Here is a 16,748-nt window from a genome sequence, read left to right as displayed (position 1 = left end):
CTCTTAGGCCAGGTACCCCAGCCTCTTTTTTAAGACAGTCAAAAAGCTGAACGACGAATTCAGAACAGTATGCTTGGACTGTGCAGAGTACATAATTATTTTGCACATTTCAGTGTAATAGATGTGGTTCCTTGTATATGTCATTATGCCTGCCACACTGTGCATTACTGTATGGCCGTTTCATTGCATAGTACAATATGCTTGATACATTGTTCATTACATTATTACTGGGACTTTGGACAGTTCTGCCTGCCTTACACAAAGGTCAGTACAATATGCAGTGCACATTGTGCCGATAGAAGACAACTTGTAGTTGCTGAAGATGGCCACAACTTGATTCCTGCGCATTGCCTGTAAAGACTGTCACCTGGGACCTGTGATTATGTCCACTACAAGACCTTTGCCCCTGGGTTTGGAAGCCATCACCCGTTCCATGATGCAGACCCCGGTGGTGGTGAGGGGAGGGTCTGAGGGTTTTTGATCAGTCTTTGAAACACTGGTAAAACAAAGTTCATTAATTTTGAATAAACTTTGTTTTACCAGTGTTTGAAACTGTTAGCCTGATCAAAAACGAATGAGGGATCTGTACCTTAGTCCCCTGTTGACCACCATCACAACCTTATTGTGTTTAAGGGTGGGGTAGCCTTGACTCACTTTATTTTGTTTTACAATTGACTAGTCCCTCATGAGTCAGACCCCCCGTTAACAAAAAAGAGGTTCTACATCCATATCATATTGTATACCGCTTCAACATCAGACAGCCTGCCAGCACTGATTTTAGTCTGCCTAGTCAGCCTCTGTTACTTCGTCTCCCAGTACCCGAAGATGAATTAAATGATACTCCCTCTCAAAACCCCTTTTTATCAAATCCCCCGGTCACTCAAGGGAAACGCCTCCCCTTGAGCAGATCATTCCAGTAAAATGGCATGCGATTTCACTGCTGCAGAGCAAAAGATACATCTCTCCTTGAGTTTCTTATACAATGCCCTTTTTTCAGTGGAACGGATTGTCACATTCGTTTTATCAGCCAGCGCAGAATCAGCCTGTACGCTTATTTTCCACTTACAGAGCATCATGAATTTTCCCAATCTGCATTCAGCTTATTTCATCATGGACTAATTTGCACTAAATGCTATTAAGGGATTCAGTTACATGTTAACTGGGGTTGGCTTAGTATGTTAATTAAGCAATAGAACCCGAGCGTCGGGGGCATTACCGTACCAGGTAATGCCCTCGGGCCCATAGGTAAGGACCCGTGTGAAGCGAGAAAAAGAAAATGGTCGCCGCCATGGAAAGGGAAAACGAAGTCCGTTTTCCCTTTCCATGGCGGCCATCGGGAGCGGACGCACTGGGAACGCAAGTGTTCCCAGCGCGTCCGGTCCCAAAAAAGGATAAAAAGAAGGCAAGTTGGGTTGGGAGGGCGGGAGTTGGACAGGAAAAAAAAAGTACCTGCGTCTCCGGCGGGGGACGAGGGAAGCCTCCAGCCGTGTGGAGGCGCGGAGCAGGATGGCCCCGCTCCGAGTCTCCACACGGCTGGAGGCTTCCCTCGTCTCCCACCGGGGACGTAGGACCAAGAAGGTAAGCTGGGGGGGCGGGTGGGAGGGAGTGAAGGGATTTAAAAAAAAAAAAAAAGACTTACCCGAGTCCCTGGCGGGGTCGAAGGCAGCCTCTCAGCCGCGGGGAGGCTCGGAGTGTGGATGGCCCCGCTTCGAGCCTCCTCATCGGCTGAGGGGTTGCCACACCCCCCCCGCCAGGGACAAAGGCCGTGGAATCCCGACGGAGGGATTCCCGGCTGGGTAGGGACCTGGCGAGAGCCAATCAGAATGCTTGTTGCATTCTGCTTCGCTCTCGCCGGGTTACTAATTTATAGTATTATATATCTACTGCAGCTCAGTCCCTTGAAATGTCATCCTGAAGCAAAGTGCACATTTCAAGCGTGTGCTCTGTGCAATGAGTTTCACCCCCTGGGCACCTATTGCAGTTCAAACCCACGCTAACATGTGCACGCTAAAATGATGAACCTAGTTATTGAAATGTAGAGTGTCACTGCTAAATTTCAGAGCCCCTACTCCTACACTCCCTCTTTATTTTAACTGCTGGGATATAAGCCGAAATCACTGCATGAAAAACAAACACAGATGTTCTAAAACACATGTGCTTCTCCCAAATGAACCTTCTGTTATCAATCAAAAATAAATAACACGCAACTGGCAAAATTCATACATGAGAAATATTATGTATACATTTCTAGACTGGAGCAAAAGAATTCTGAGTCTTGATTAAAAAAAATATATCTTTATGAAAGAATACAAAAATTGTTTTTTCAATTGTTTATCTCTTGATCACTTTTTTATCTTTTTATACTTTTTTTATTTTCAATTGATCTTTTTTGTTTTAATTTCTTTTTAGAATTTCTTTGATTTTTTTTACATTTTTAGCTTTTTTATCGTTTGATCACCTTTATCCTTTTTCAATTGGTGATCCTTTTTTTGTTTTGAATTTTGTTTATTTTTATCTTTTTTTATCAAACATCAAAGGAAAGCTTTATCATTTTCAGAAAACATACAACCAACCAAACAAACTGACAAAGTGACTTCAGACTAATGTAAAAACACATTAAAAAAATCAGTTTGGGATCGATTTGTGATAAACATAGTCTGTTATAAAATATATTTTTTGTAAATAACAGTCTGTAAAAAAATTGTTTGTGATAAAAATAGTCTTTGTAAAAATAATTCACACAGGAAACCTTTTTTGGTAGAAATCTTCCATTTCAGGACTTCTTTCGGGGTCATCATGTCCACATCTTTTGGAATCATCATCTTCACCCCCTTCTTCGGTCAATGGGCTTTCCAGGGGACTCCCATCTAGTGGTATCCTCCAGGGATTCAGCATCCCAAGGATCCGACGCTGACGGGGAAAACAATTCTTCTAGAATAAAAAGAAAAGACAACTTAAGTATCAAATACATCAAACCTTTCACTTTCCTTTCTCAGTGGAGCATCTGAAACAAAATGTAGTTATGCCCACAAATGCACACTACTATCACATGGTATTTTTCAAATAACAGCCTCATACACAATTTATCCATTTGTATTTTTGTCCACTAATTTGATATATGTATTTTCTTTTTACCACTTTAAACCTCCTTTTGATATCTTTGCACTATTTACACCTAACCACTTGCTATGGCAATTCTATTTTCTTTTTTACTCCCTTTTAGTTTCTAGTCTTTTCACTTCATGTTTTGGGTAAAAGGGTTTAATTTGATTAAGACGGATAAACTGTTCTACTGTTAATTCTCCATCCTTTTGAGCAATTCTGGAGAACACATGTGAAACATTATCTACAATTCTATATGGCCCTTGCCATGCTGCAAGAAATTTAGAGTGTTTGTTTCCCTTTCCCAAAATTAAGCTTGTAAATCTGGTCTCCTATTTCATATTCTCTCACAGATGCCTTCCTATCATAATATGTCTTTACGCCATCAGCAGCCTTTTCCAAACATCACTACGCAAATGGAAATGCATATTGCAAGTGCTTTCTCAATTCTTCCACATATTCCTGAATTGTGAATACATTTACAAGCACCTATTCATTTGTTCTGTAAAGTAAGTATTGTGGGAGAACCATTTTCCTTCCTGTCAATATTTCATGGGGGTTGAGATTTGTTGATTTAGAGGGCGTCAACCTGAAAGCCATTAGTACCAATGGAAGCCGCAAATCCCAACTAGATCCTGCTTCAGCTACAAACTTTTTAACATATCAACTATTGATCTGCTACACTGTTCCACTCCCCCTGAAGAGGAGGGCCGGTAAGAAATGTGTAGCTTTCTCTTTACACCCAAGATTTGCCATATGTATGTCATCAATGCACTTGTGAAATGACTTCCATGGTCTGACTCTATCCTTTGAGGTAAACCAAATCTTGAAAAAATATGATTTACAAGTGTCCGCCGTTTGTGCACTGCAGTTTGTAGATGGAATGCACTCCACTCATTTGGCATTAGACAAGTTACTGTCAGCATGTGCCTATTTCCCCTTGCTGATCTTCTTACAGGCCCGATATAGTTGACTTGTAAATCAGACCATGGTAGTGTCAAGCCCCGTTTTATCAACGGTGCTCTATGATCCAGTGACGCAGGTTGAAATTGTGCACACACCAAACACCCTCTGGTTAGAGCTCAACATCTTGGGACATGTGTGGCCAATAGGCATCATCTCTTAAGATTTCCTTTTTTTTTGTGCATCTCTGTCTCCTGCAGTTACGGTATCATGGGCATGATATAATGAAATGACAAAGGAACTACCCATTGGATTTTTCCTGTCATAGATTCTCTAATAATCAGTCCTTCTTGTAATCTAATTTGTTTTTAGTTTTTTTAATAAAACTTTCCATTCCGCTTTCCCTTTTCAGTCCTCTTCAGTCAGAGGATTTTGTTCTGCGCCTAACAAATGGTTATAAAATAAGGTCTTCCTTTTGTGCTTTGATCAGGTCCTAATCTGGAGTATCACAACTCCATTTTGCCACAGGCTGCTCAACTGCATTTGGAGTCTTAGAGTGTGTTATCGCATCTACCTTTATTTCACCAAGCAGGTGTTCAATAGGAAATAACTCCCCCAGTACAGCTCCAATATTGGCTAACAAATCTGCCTTTTCATTTCTCTCCTTATCCTCAACTGGTGTTTTCAAATTACCTCGTATTTTCCTCCAGTCGATGATCAATTCATTTTCTGACACAAGCTTGTCTATAGCTTAAATCATCTTGCCATGTTTAAATGGCTTCTTGTTATAGGTGAGCATGCCTTTCACTTTGTAGCCAGGTAAATACTGTTTCACGCATAATCAGAATCAGTTACTAGAACTATTTCTTTGAGTTTATTTTCTACCACTGTAGCTATTGTCTTATAAATAGCAGCCAATCCTGCCACTTGAATGCGGTTGGGACCTATCCTCATGCTTATTCTTGAAATGTTGTCACATTTAAACCATATGTTCACTATTCCCACTACAAGCTATTTTTCTGTATCATTTTCAACATGGTATGTACATCCTTCTACATAGACAGTTGGTAAATCTTTTAATTTCTTTATTGGATGCTTTGTGTGGGGTTTGTGCAAACTCATTCAAACTTGTTTCTAGCTCTGTGCCATCAGGTGCACATACAGCTGCTCAATCATGCAATTCTGCTAGTCCGTGAGCAACTGGACTCTTTTTTTTGTTTTGTCCATACTTAAGTTCTACAGGAAATCCCTGAAGTGCTAATGTCCAGGAAGTAATTCTTGACTGGGCCAAATTCCCTGATCTGATTCTCTTACTTTGGAAAAATTGCAGAGGCTCGTGATGTGTTTCGATAATCACCCGCTCCCCTTGAATTATGGGGCAGAAATATTGCAACACACAGGCAGTGGTCAGAAGCGCTTTTTCGCATTCACTAAATATGTTCTCTACCTGTGATAATGCTTTGCTAGCATAGGCAATGGTTTTGTTTTTCACATCTTGTTTTTGATATAACACTGCTGACGACCTGCATTGATCTCTAAATCCTATTTCTACAAACAAATCCTGTTTATTTTAATCGGATGTGCCAAACATGGTGCTTTCATTAGACACTCTTTTAGTCTGGCTACTGCCTCATTTTGTTCTTTTTCCCATTTCCACGGTATGCCCTGCTTCAGTAATCTCATTAAAGGTTGTGTAGTCTCTGCACAATTCTCATTAAAGTTCCTGTTGTAACTTGTCATTCCTCAAAAAACTCTTTAAACTTTTAAAATTTGTGGGATCTTTTAGTTTTTGAATTGCCTCCACCTTTTTCTTTTGTGGGTTTGATCAATGCTCTGTCACTTCATGACCTAGTAAGTTTACCCTTTTCTACACCACTGTGCTTTCTGTAAAGATACTTTTTCCCCAGCCTTCTGTAGCTGACTAAGCACATGTCTAATCTCATTGAAGTGGCTTTTCAGATCTTCATTTTTGATTAGCGCATCATCCACATTGACTATTGTCCCCCTTTCAGCTGCTTCCAGGAGTGCCTTACTCAGGAATATCCCAAACTCACTCCCACTATTGACATAACCAAAAGGTGTCAGGAACCGTGCATATTGTGATTTGTCAAAAGAAAATGTAAACACATTTTGAATATCTTCAGGTAGTGGCACACACCAGTATCCAGCTGTAAGGTCTATTGTGGTAAACACCTTTGACTTGTGAACCTGTGCAAGATCCTGATCAATAAATCAAAGGGGCCACCTTGAAATAGCTACCTTGTTATTTAATTCTCGCACATGTGCATGCAAGCGCCATTGCCATTAGGTTTTAGCACACCTAATATAGAGTGTAAGATGTGCTATGAATAGGCCTAATGATTCCTCTAGATTAAAAATGTTTGATTATTTCAGCTGCTGATTTCAACCATGCCAGGGGTAACCTATATTTTTGCACAAATACTGTTAACCTGCCATGTCCTTCTGGTAGTGTTGCAAAATGCAAATCTGTTAACCCACAATCATAGGCATCTTTGGCAGGAACCCATTTGAATTGCATAAATATTGTTCTCACTTGTATTTTTCTTCTTCACTTGTGCAAGCATCTGCAGCTTGAATTTTAGAAAACTCTGGGAAGTCCTCCAAAGGAGGAACCTCTGTACTTTCCACTAATCGTTTGGCAGTATCTCTTTGGAGGGTCGCTACACTCAAATATTTTGGAACATTGACCTACATTTCAATATGCTGCTTTTCTCTTTTAGATTCACTTAATTCGAATAGAATACAATCATCTTGATGACAGCACACTATTTCACTTGGCTCTAAGGGTACACAGACTGAACTTTAAAGATTCCTTTAGGCTTAGAATCCAAGGATTCTGGTAACTCAACCTGTGCAGTCACATAGCTTTCAGGAATGTTCCCAATCACTAGGTTACTGAAATCGGGAGAGTAATAAGACTTCTTTATTGCCATTCCTATTGCTAAATTCTCTTGCAAATGAATGCATTGACGCCCTTTATTGTCCATCAGGATTTGAATGGGTCCATTCCCAATCTCCATCAGTGGTGTATTTTCACATTCTAACCCTTGCTGTCTCATAGATTCATTTAGGGATAAAAGTGCATCAGAACCTTTTATTTGTTGTCCCTTTCTGTATTGTAATGCTATTGTAACTTGTCTGGTGAATGCGGGAATGGTAACATTCCTTTTCACCTGCAGTTCAACTGCATATGGTGTCATTTGGGCACAATGGTAACCTTATCTTTTGTCTTCAAATTCAGGTGCGGCTCCACCCAACCTGGACCAAACATTTTGATTTAGAAAGTCTAATACCATACACATCCTGTGCATGATGTCATTTCCCAAATAAAATGTATTTTGTGTCCCGCTCACGATCCACACATTGTGATGAATACTCATAGGACCAATTGTAGTCTTTAACATAACATGCATCTTCTACAATTCTTTGTCCCGACTCGGGGTCATCTAGGCCACAAATGTGTTGATTTTTTATTCTGAACTTTGGGATCTTCTACCTGTCAATTATTTGCTGGAGTTTCTTTTCATTAATAAAACTCCTTTCATGTTGAAGCGGTAAAGTGGCTTCAATCATTTCAGGATGCCCATCTCCAATGTGTATTTCTGAGATGTTTGAATGTGCTTTTCTTTATTTATCTCGGCAGTAACATTTGGTTTGCGTTTTTCTTCAATTAGATAAAAATGCAACATGTTTTCATCTATTTCTGTTTGCCATTTTTTATTGGGGTCCAAATAAACCTCCAAAGACTGCTTCTCTTTTTCTCCTCGCATTTCATCCTCGTACATAAGAATGACAGTGACGCTGGGCACACAGCCATTCTGAAGATATATTTCCGCTGCACTTTTTGATTTAGCATCAGTATGGCAATTCTTTTACACTGTTGCATTGTGTCATTATTTTATTAGGTCTCAATGGTTTTTTAGCTAAGGACCACAATACTCCATTTACCCCACCAATGAGGGGCGATAACCTCTTCAGGCAATTCGTCCCTATGAGAAAAGGTATTTCATTTATGGCCTTGACCAATACTTCCTGTATCATCTGATACTTCCCTGTTTTTATGTCAACCTCAGTGACACCTTCGAAAGGTATTTCTTCCCCATTGAAATTGTGCACATGGCCTTCATTTTGCCTCACTTTTGTGATTTTGTGGGGATCTCCCTTCATTGATACTTTTCACTACTTATTTTGACATTATTGTTGCTTGGGCACCTGTATCAATCATGGCAAATGCATTATATTTTTCTTCAATACTAATAGGAGCATAGTACATATCTTCAACCTCTTCTAGCACACATATAAAGTGTGATTTTTTTGCTGATTTCAGGACTTACTTTCCTTAGCTCTTTTTTACTCTTTGCTAGGTAAATGGGCATATGAAATGACATTTTCCCTCCTTTTTGCGCACTTCACTTTGAATTTCTTTGTCTATTCTCTTGAACTCAGAACCTATTTGGAGTGTAACCACTGACTGCCCCTCTGACTTGGGACCACTAGTGTTCACGCCCTCATTTCTTATTGTACTTTTCTCATTGTTCAGGTCCTCACCAGTTAGCTCTACACTGTAGCCTATTTTCACAAGTGTCACCTGATAGCCTAGCCTGTCAACCTCTGGTGCATGGCACTTATCTGTGTTTCACATGGAGCCTGTCATTTCTGTCCCTTGGAATATCCGTGGTTCAGAATATTCCACAGGGGACTGACCTGCACCCTCCTTTGAGCTACTGTTTCCTCCTTATGGGTATCAACAGTATTCTGACTGTCAAGTGAGGATAATCTATCTGTTGATCCTAATTCGTTGACCTTGTGTTTTATTTTCAAATTAGATACTCTTTTTAAATGGTTTAGGGTTTTTCTTGTTCATTTTCCCTCTTTTGTTCTTCATTTTCACACACTTCAAAAGACTGGTTCAACTCTAAATTGAACCCACTCCCTTTTTGTGTGTGTTGAAATTCCCTGTCTCACTTTCATTCATTTGTTTTCTTATTTTTAAATCAGTAAGCAATTCAGAACCGTTATTCAAAGGTGATTCACAGACATCTGTGTTTTCATCAGTGCAAAGATTATTAACTAGTCACTTATTGTCAGAACACACAAGATCACTCCTATAACATTCTGCACCTTCACTCGGCTGTTGCTTTTGACCTGCACATGACTTTCCTATCTCTTCAGACAACATTTTGACTTGGCCCTCTAAGTATTGAAACCTGTCCATGTCTCTGAATTCCTCTCTTTGTGGTCTGGGCCGATAATGGTTAAACTCGCCATAATTAGGTCTATTCTGTTACCTCTCAAGAGATTGATTTCTATTTGTGTTACCTCTGAATTCATGTGACACAGGAGTTGATGAATGTGGAGTGACCATCCTTTGACCATGGTCGACTGGTGGTGGTGATTGGTTATATTGGCAAGGGACATCATTCATATTTTGTCTTTCATTTGGTGGGGATTGTCCCCTATGCTGGTTTCCATTTTCAATGAATCTATCCCCATATCTTGGTCTTTCTTGGTGGCCATATACCATTGTATTAGGGTCAAATCTACTCTGAGTGCCTAGTGTCTGGTATGGGCCATTGCACATTTGATTTTGATGGTTATTTAGGCTTGACATATCGTGGCGAAATCCCACTCTGTGAGACTTACCCAAATATCTAGGGCTAATGTACAATCCCTATTGCTGGCATCAATGGATTGAAACATAGAAGTTTGAGGTGATCTCCTCTGTGGGGGCACGTCCCTTTGGCTAGGTGCCATGGAGTTTGACCTGATTTTAGCAGCATCTTTACAGATATGACTTCCAAAATCGCTGGCGTGGGTTCTGTAGACTTTGGTTTTGTCTCCTTATTCTTAGGCCCTTCCTCTCTCTGACCAGAAATCACTTCCTTTAGTTTGGTCCCCTGTTACATTATCCATTCTAGTGGTTTTTCTGTCAAATTCACAAATTAACTGGGAAACAATTTGTTTTCGGAGTCCATAAAAGTATGTAGTCATGTATGCTCTTTTCAAATTTTGAAGGTATTGGCAAGGGAACATATCTGGGTTCGCCATCATAGTATAAGCTGCCTTTTTGGCATCCTGTATAGACTGAAGGAATTGATGTCTAACCTCTTTCTCAAAGCCCGCCCATGACAAATTTTCCTGTTCATTGAGACCACAAATGACACTATTAGTTCCTGAATCTAGAGTTAGGTGAAAGTACAGTCTATATTGTTCCCTAGGTATCTGGAGGGCTTTAAATATATTGGAACCGGTTTCTAAATAGTCTTCCATGCAACATTCACCTCCCTTATTGAATGGTTTAATCAAAGTCTTGATGGATTTCTTAATGTTGATAGGACTACATGGTGCATTCTCGTGTGTGTCATTCTGTCGCTCATTTCTGTACTCTTGTGGGCCAGAATGATTGTGAATATTTGCTGGTGATTCAGACCCCCCCACCATTGGGTTATAACCAGGTCTGACCACAGGAGTAGCTGTTGGTACAATGTTTCATTGACCAGAGCTGTTACTGAGTTCAGTTTAATTGAATGTAGTGCCTTGTAGCCTTTCCTGCGATTTGAGATTAAATATTTGCTGTTCTAAGTTCTTGCACTGTCCATGAAGCTGTTCTGCCTCATGACAGAGATCAGAATTCACATCCCTGACCTTATTGATTATTGCTTTAAATTCATTGATTTGTTTCTGATACTGATTAAGTGCTTTGTCCAGTTTGTCATTTTATTCCACTGTTTCAATATCTCCTGTTCCAAAGCATGGAATCCTCTGTTTTTCTCCCTGTTATCTTCTCTAAGGGTTTGTATCTACGAAATAGCAATTGTCTTGTCTTATTTCATCTAAAATTGCTTTTAAGTGGGTTAATTCTTTCTCACTCTCATTAAATAGTGTTTCTCTTTGAGCCACTGTACCTGACCACATTAATTGTCCAAACTGCATTGTAACTTGCTAATAACTTCACTGTAATTCCCTTGCTTCTTTATGGACCTGTGTAGCAGGAAGCACAATTTTGCACATAATCTGATGATGCAGTTTTTGTCCTCCTTGCATTCTGGTGCTTGGAATAGCCTCAGGAGGCACACCTGAACAAAGCTTCCTTCATCAAAAATGTTTTCAAATGCCTCCCGTTCTACCTCTGTGGTAATTGTTTTAAAGTTTCCCAGCCAACGCACCAAATATGTTGGATATATTTTGGGGTTTTATATATTACCTTGTGGTATTTTTGTTTTATTATAGTGGTATTTTATAATTCTTGGTACTATATGGTGTTAACTCGTGGGGTATTTTTATAGTGGTGAGACTAATTTTCAGAATATTGCCTAATAATTGTTTTTACCACGGTCACTAACAACAAACAAAATACTGGACTTGATACACGCTGGATGGATGGCTCATGTCCTCTTGTGGTACCTTATATACAATACTACACTGCACCCTTTTGGCTGAGTTTCAACAATTGTAAAACATGCAATTGAAACACTGCACATTCATTCAATCTCTCTAAATAAACAGCACATAGCAGCTATGTCTCCTTGTGCATATCAAAGAAAAGGGACAGATGCAAAATACATGTACAGAAAGTAAGTTACTTTAGAATCTGTTTTTATCGTAAAATAGAAATATGGAATTTACACAGAATGACACTTATGCTGCCCACATTGTTTTTCACACTGCAATAGATTTTAGGGCTTCATCAGTGCCAAGTCTTGCCAACTTTCGTTGGCATTGTGGAACTTGGCAAGAGAAATACACTTATAAAAGCACAGTGAGACTTTGCAAAACATGCACTTTAAAAATAGACGGCACCTAAAATGAAGTAACCTACTTAATCTCGACTACCTGACCTCATTCAAAACAGCAGCCCCTTACTTAACTTCATATTTACATAATATGTTGGCTGTATTTCTGATTCACTTTGGCATGGAGATCTTCCCCAATCTTTCCGCCTGCCTCGCCCAGGTTCACCCACAGGACCACTTCAACCTCAGACAGCCTGCCAGCACTGAATTTTCGTCTGCCTAGTCAGCCTTTGTTACTTCATCTACCAGTGCCCAAAGATGAATGAAATGCTATTCCCTCTCAAACCCCTTTTTATCAAATCCGACGGTCATTCAAGGGAAACACCTCCCATTGATCAGATCATTCCACTGAAATGACACGTAATTTTATTGCTGGAGGGCAAAAGATACATCTCTCCTTGAGTTTCCTGCTCTAATACAATGGCCTGTTTTCAGTGGAATGTATCTTCACTTTTTTTTATCATCACCCAATGCAGATTCAGCCTGTACATTTGGTTTCCCATTTACAGAGCATCATGCATTTTCCCAATCTGCATTCAGCTTATTTCATCATGGACTACTTTGCACTAAATGTTATTAAGGGATTCAGTTACATGTTAATTGGGGTTGGGTTAGTCTGTTAATTTATATTAGTATTATATTCAGTGCAGCGCAGTCCCTTGTAATATTATCCTGAAGCAAAGTGCACATTTCAAGCATGTGCTCTGTGCATTGGCATCTATTTAATTCTGCCTGAGACTCACACTCTTGAGTCCAGAAATCATCCCCTGGGCCCCATTGCAGTTCAAGCCCACGCTAACATGTGCATGCTAAAATGATTAACCTAACCTTTGAAATACAGAGTCTCACCACTAAAATTCACAGCCCCTACTCTTACAGAGGTCAACAAAGATATGCATGTATTCCGGAAAGACTGTGAGTGATGCCGTGGAGAGACCCAGAAAAGGGCCATGCATTTTCATTGGTATTCAACTGCTCGAACTTTTTTCACCACATTTCTTTCCATTCTATGGGGATGTATATCCTACTTGCATTTATTTGTTAGTATTGCCATTATTGTTGAAATGATGACCTTTTGAATCAGTTGCAATTTCAGAATGAGGTTAACTGACAGTGTTAGATTTGTGTTTTGCATTTACTGTTCAGTATTAGTACTGTTGGCATCTCGCATGTAGTTGGCTTACAACTGAGCATTTAACCCACATAAGCGATAGTGAGATATATATATCGATTATCACCCTTCAGCTCAAAAATATGGAGATATGACTTTTAGTCCATAGCGTGCAGCCATACCATGCCACGTAAAACCTCTCACCCTGTGCTGTAAAGCAGGCTTGCTTCTCTCCCATACAGGACTACAACAGCATCCTCCCCGAAGCTTCAAACTCCACATTAATAAACACGCTGCACATTTTCCAGTATTCTGGAGCCGGAGTAATCACTGATGCCTACCACCAGAAACATATTGTGACAACTCTCCAACCACTACACTTGTTGCTCGTCAGAGAATAATGTTCAGTCAGAATTCTGGTGTTAGTCCACAGTGCAGTACATTGTGCCTGGATCCCTGCCACATTGCATAGTCTGTGTGCCTGGCATATTGTGCAGTGCAATATGGCTGCTCCATTTTGCATTAGTGTGCCGAGCACTTTACACAGTAGTATGCTTGGCACATTGGCCAGCTGATGGCTAACTATCAACTTTTCCTCGGCCAGTGCTAATACCAATATTCTCCTGCTGTGATTTCATTCTGACCATCATGGCTGTATGGTAACCATCCCTTTCAAACAATAAAACTGCTCCTTTATTTTCCAGGTAAGCAAACTTTAAAGATATTTGATGGCGATGATGCTGTAAAACGCAGTCAATTCCGGCTAATATCGGTTCCAAGAATTGCAAAACATGAAGAAGTTGTGGTAAGTGGCCATCCGATTCAGCCAAACAACAAATGTTCATGCTTTTGATGACTACTAGGTTACTGGGAAAATAAGCCTAATACTTTAAGTTATAGAAAGTAATAGAAAGCAAGGTTTCTGCACATGGCTCATTTGAACAATACTCAGTGTATTTCTGCTCACAATACATAACTGTACCCTATGGAAGAAATGCTATCTTAGCTACTGCTTCCCTGGGCTAGTAGGAAAACATAAATATTTCATGAGTAGATTGTGACTTTATCGGAACACATGAGGGGTATGGACCTCAGCGCTACATCATCTCTCGAACCCTGCTCCTTACTACATACTCATCCCGCTTGTATATGCACTGCATCGCAAAGGGAGAACTGCCCAATGACTTGCTTGGGCTTTTTCTTTTCTACTTTTCTACCTTCGAATTCCCTTAAAGCATTCGCACCTTGGGCTGGTTGCCAATTGATTGCACTCTCAATAAGGTGTATCACAGTTCACTTTTGCGTTTTGTGCCCACCTTTATTTTTTTCGTGGTCAAAGAGCCATTGGGAGCAAGCTATTTCATGGTGCCTGGGTGAGTGGGAAGAGGGAAGGGGATGGAGGGAAAGAGAGTGTGGGAAGGATAGTTTGCAAAACTATTCACACTACTTATAAATTGCATTGCATGCTATATACGAGCTAGCCTTGGGTGATTGTGGCTATCAACTGTGCAACGAGGTGGCTTGTAAGTGTTCCCTCAGGCCTCGGTGTTGAAAGGCCTTTTAGATCCTGAATTTCAGATGTTATGCTGCCATTCCACTTTTAGTGGGTCAGCCTGCCTCAAGATGGCTGCAGGAGAAGCTTTATTTATCTTGCACCCCATTAACCATGTCGCTCTATTTACTGGCCCCTCGCATTCCATGTGGAATAACAGTGTTTGGGGGAACAGGTAACATAGGTTCTGGACGGCAGAGAGCCTTTAAACATAGTGGACGGCCAGAAAGCTTTGTTTTCCAGCCTGTCTCTATTTCAAGGTCCGCTGCCACGCGAGTAATCAACATTGGGTCGTCCAGAGTATTTGATTATCCTGCACCTTTGGGTTCCCATTGTTGCTTGATATTCCTGTTTTGGTTCAGTTGTATGAGAACTGCCTAAATAAGAAACCTACTGTATGTTCACCTGAAAGCTTGCAAAAGAAAACATTTTAGCTAAATGAAGGGATTGGTTGCGTGTCCCTCTGAGACTCGGGATACACTTAGATATCTTATAGATCGAATCAGTTTGTTTTATCAAAGTCAGTATGGTACAGCAAAAGAACTGCCACACCACAGGAAAGAGCACCATCCAGTCCAATTGATCACCATTTGAATCAATCCACTCTAGAAGCTTGCAATGTCATTTGGCAAGATAGTGATACGGCTGGCCTGCTGGCACTTAGTATGCAATCCTGTGACATGTAAAAGGAAGTACTATCCTGTGAAAAGGATAGGCAAAAAGAGGAGCTGAATCACACCTCCTACGACAATGGGAAAAAAATACATCGTGAGCGTGCTTATGCAAACTTCCTCACTTCCCAATTGGTCCAAGTGTATCCATCCTTGACCCTGGCAGAGTGTCGAAATGCGGACACAACCTCAGTGAGACTAGAGAATTGGGACAAACCTGAAAAGATGCATTAGTACAATATCACCAATCCACACAACACTGTTCCTTGCAGGCATAATGCCTGTCTTCAATATAAAACATGTATACTGCATTAACTCGATGTTACTGTTGTTACAGATGGCTCAAGCAATACTCGGAGATGGTTCAAGTGTTTTTATTTGTGGATTACTCAGGACCCTAGAGCTGACCCTCTTCTCTTGGGTAGAAAGCACCAATCCTCTCTAACCCAGGTGTCCTTACTCTCCAGGTTAATATCTGGTTAATAGTGACCCATTCTGTCCTATACTTGGGGCTATGTTGTTGTGATGTCTAGCACACACCACTGCCATTTTCATGGTCTCCAGGCACTCTGACAGATCTGAAAAGGAAAGGGATTGGGAGGGGTTAGTTATTGGGATTGAGAGGGGAAAGTGCAAGAGAGCTTTGATGTCCTTGTTGGTAGCTTCAGTTCGGAAAAACTGGTCACTGTGTGCTGGTTTGTTTTTAGTTAGGCGATGTTGCATGATGTGTCATTTGGTGGATGGTTGCATATGGGTGGTTTATGTGCATTTGGTTTATAATAACAAATAACTCATTTTTATATAGCGCTACAAACCCACAGGTATCTAAGCGCTACACTAACCGTTATTATTCACTGCACAATACTCAATTTATTGACCTCAGAAGGATGATGGGCTGAGTTGACCCTGCCAGAATTCGAAACTGCGTCAGCAGGCTACACACAGATGTCAGAACAAGCGCTCAATTCGCTGTGCTATCTGACCGGCTAGGTCCTTTTGGGTTTTGTAGAGTGTCAGTAGAGTGTTTCTAGCTTCCAGTGTTTTTCTTTTCTTTTCGGTTAAGGTATGTGTCTGCTTTGTTCAATATAGGAGGGTGGGTATACAGAGTATAATAGTGTTTAGTAGGGTTGATCGGCAGTCGTCTGCCTCCTTTCCTGCAGTTGAGTTCATCGGGTTGATAGTATTCTATGGTGTTTTGCGTTTCGATGGGTTCTTTCTTTGGGTAGCCCTGTTTCAGGGGTCAGGTTTCTGGTGTTTTTGTTGTGGTGTGTTTTTCTTTGATGGTGTGCACTATTTAGCTTGGTGAGTTAAAGAACCACATTTTTATTAGTTTTGTAAATATTGGGTGATCTTCTGTTGTTTGAATTCCCTTTGGGAACAAGTTCCAAAGTTTCACCGTTCTGCAGGAGAATACCGATCTCTGAATGTTTGCTTTGCGTATTGTTTTGGTTTCAGCCGAATGCCCTTGCTGGTCCTAAGTGTTTTTTTTTTTATGGAGATTTTTTCATGTATGAATTCCTATCCTTAGCCATGGATTGCTCTTTGTGTTAGGCAGAGTATGTTGAAGGACATTTGTTTCTTGACCGGTAGGTAGC

The 16,748-nt window shown here is 40.5% G+C and overlaps 1 protein-coding gene across 3 annotated transcripts in view; it reads left to right on the top strand.

Annotated features, from left to right (window-relative positions):
• Positions 1–16,748, top strand: part of DGKQ (diacylglycerol kinase theta) — a 1,656,676-nt gene that overhangs the window by 1,105,542 nt on the left and 534,386 nt on the right. For all 3 annotated transcript variants that reach the window (XM_069626394.1, XM_069626396.1, XM_069626395.1), the window contains one exon: positions 13,635–13,735. In XM_069626394.1, coding sequence (XP_069482495.1) covers positions 13,635–13,735 — 101 coding nt within the window. The remainder of the gene's footprint in view (positions 1–13,634; positions 13,736–16,748) is intronic.

Source organism: Ambystoma mexicanum, chromosome 6p, assembly GCF_040938575.1.
Source record: "Ambystoma mexicanum isolate Mex_15411 chromosome 6p, UKY_AmexF1_1, whole genome shotgun sequence".
Taxonomy (NCBI): domain Eukaryota; kingdom Metazoa; phylum Chordata; class Amphibia; order Caudata; family Ambystomatidae; genus Ambystoma; species Ambystoma mexicanum.
Note: the sequence above shows the minus strand (reverse complement) of the source record. Positions and strands in the feature narration are given on the sequence as shown.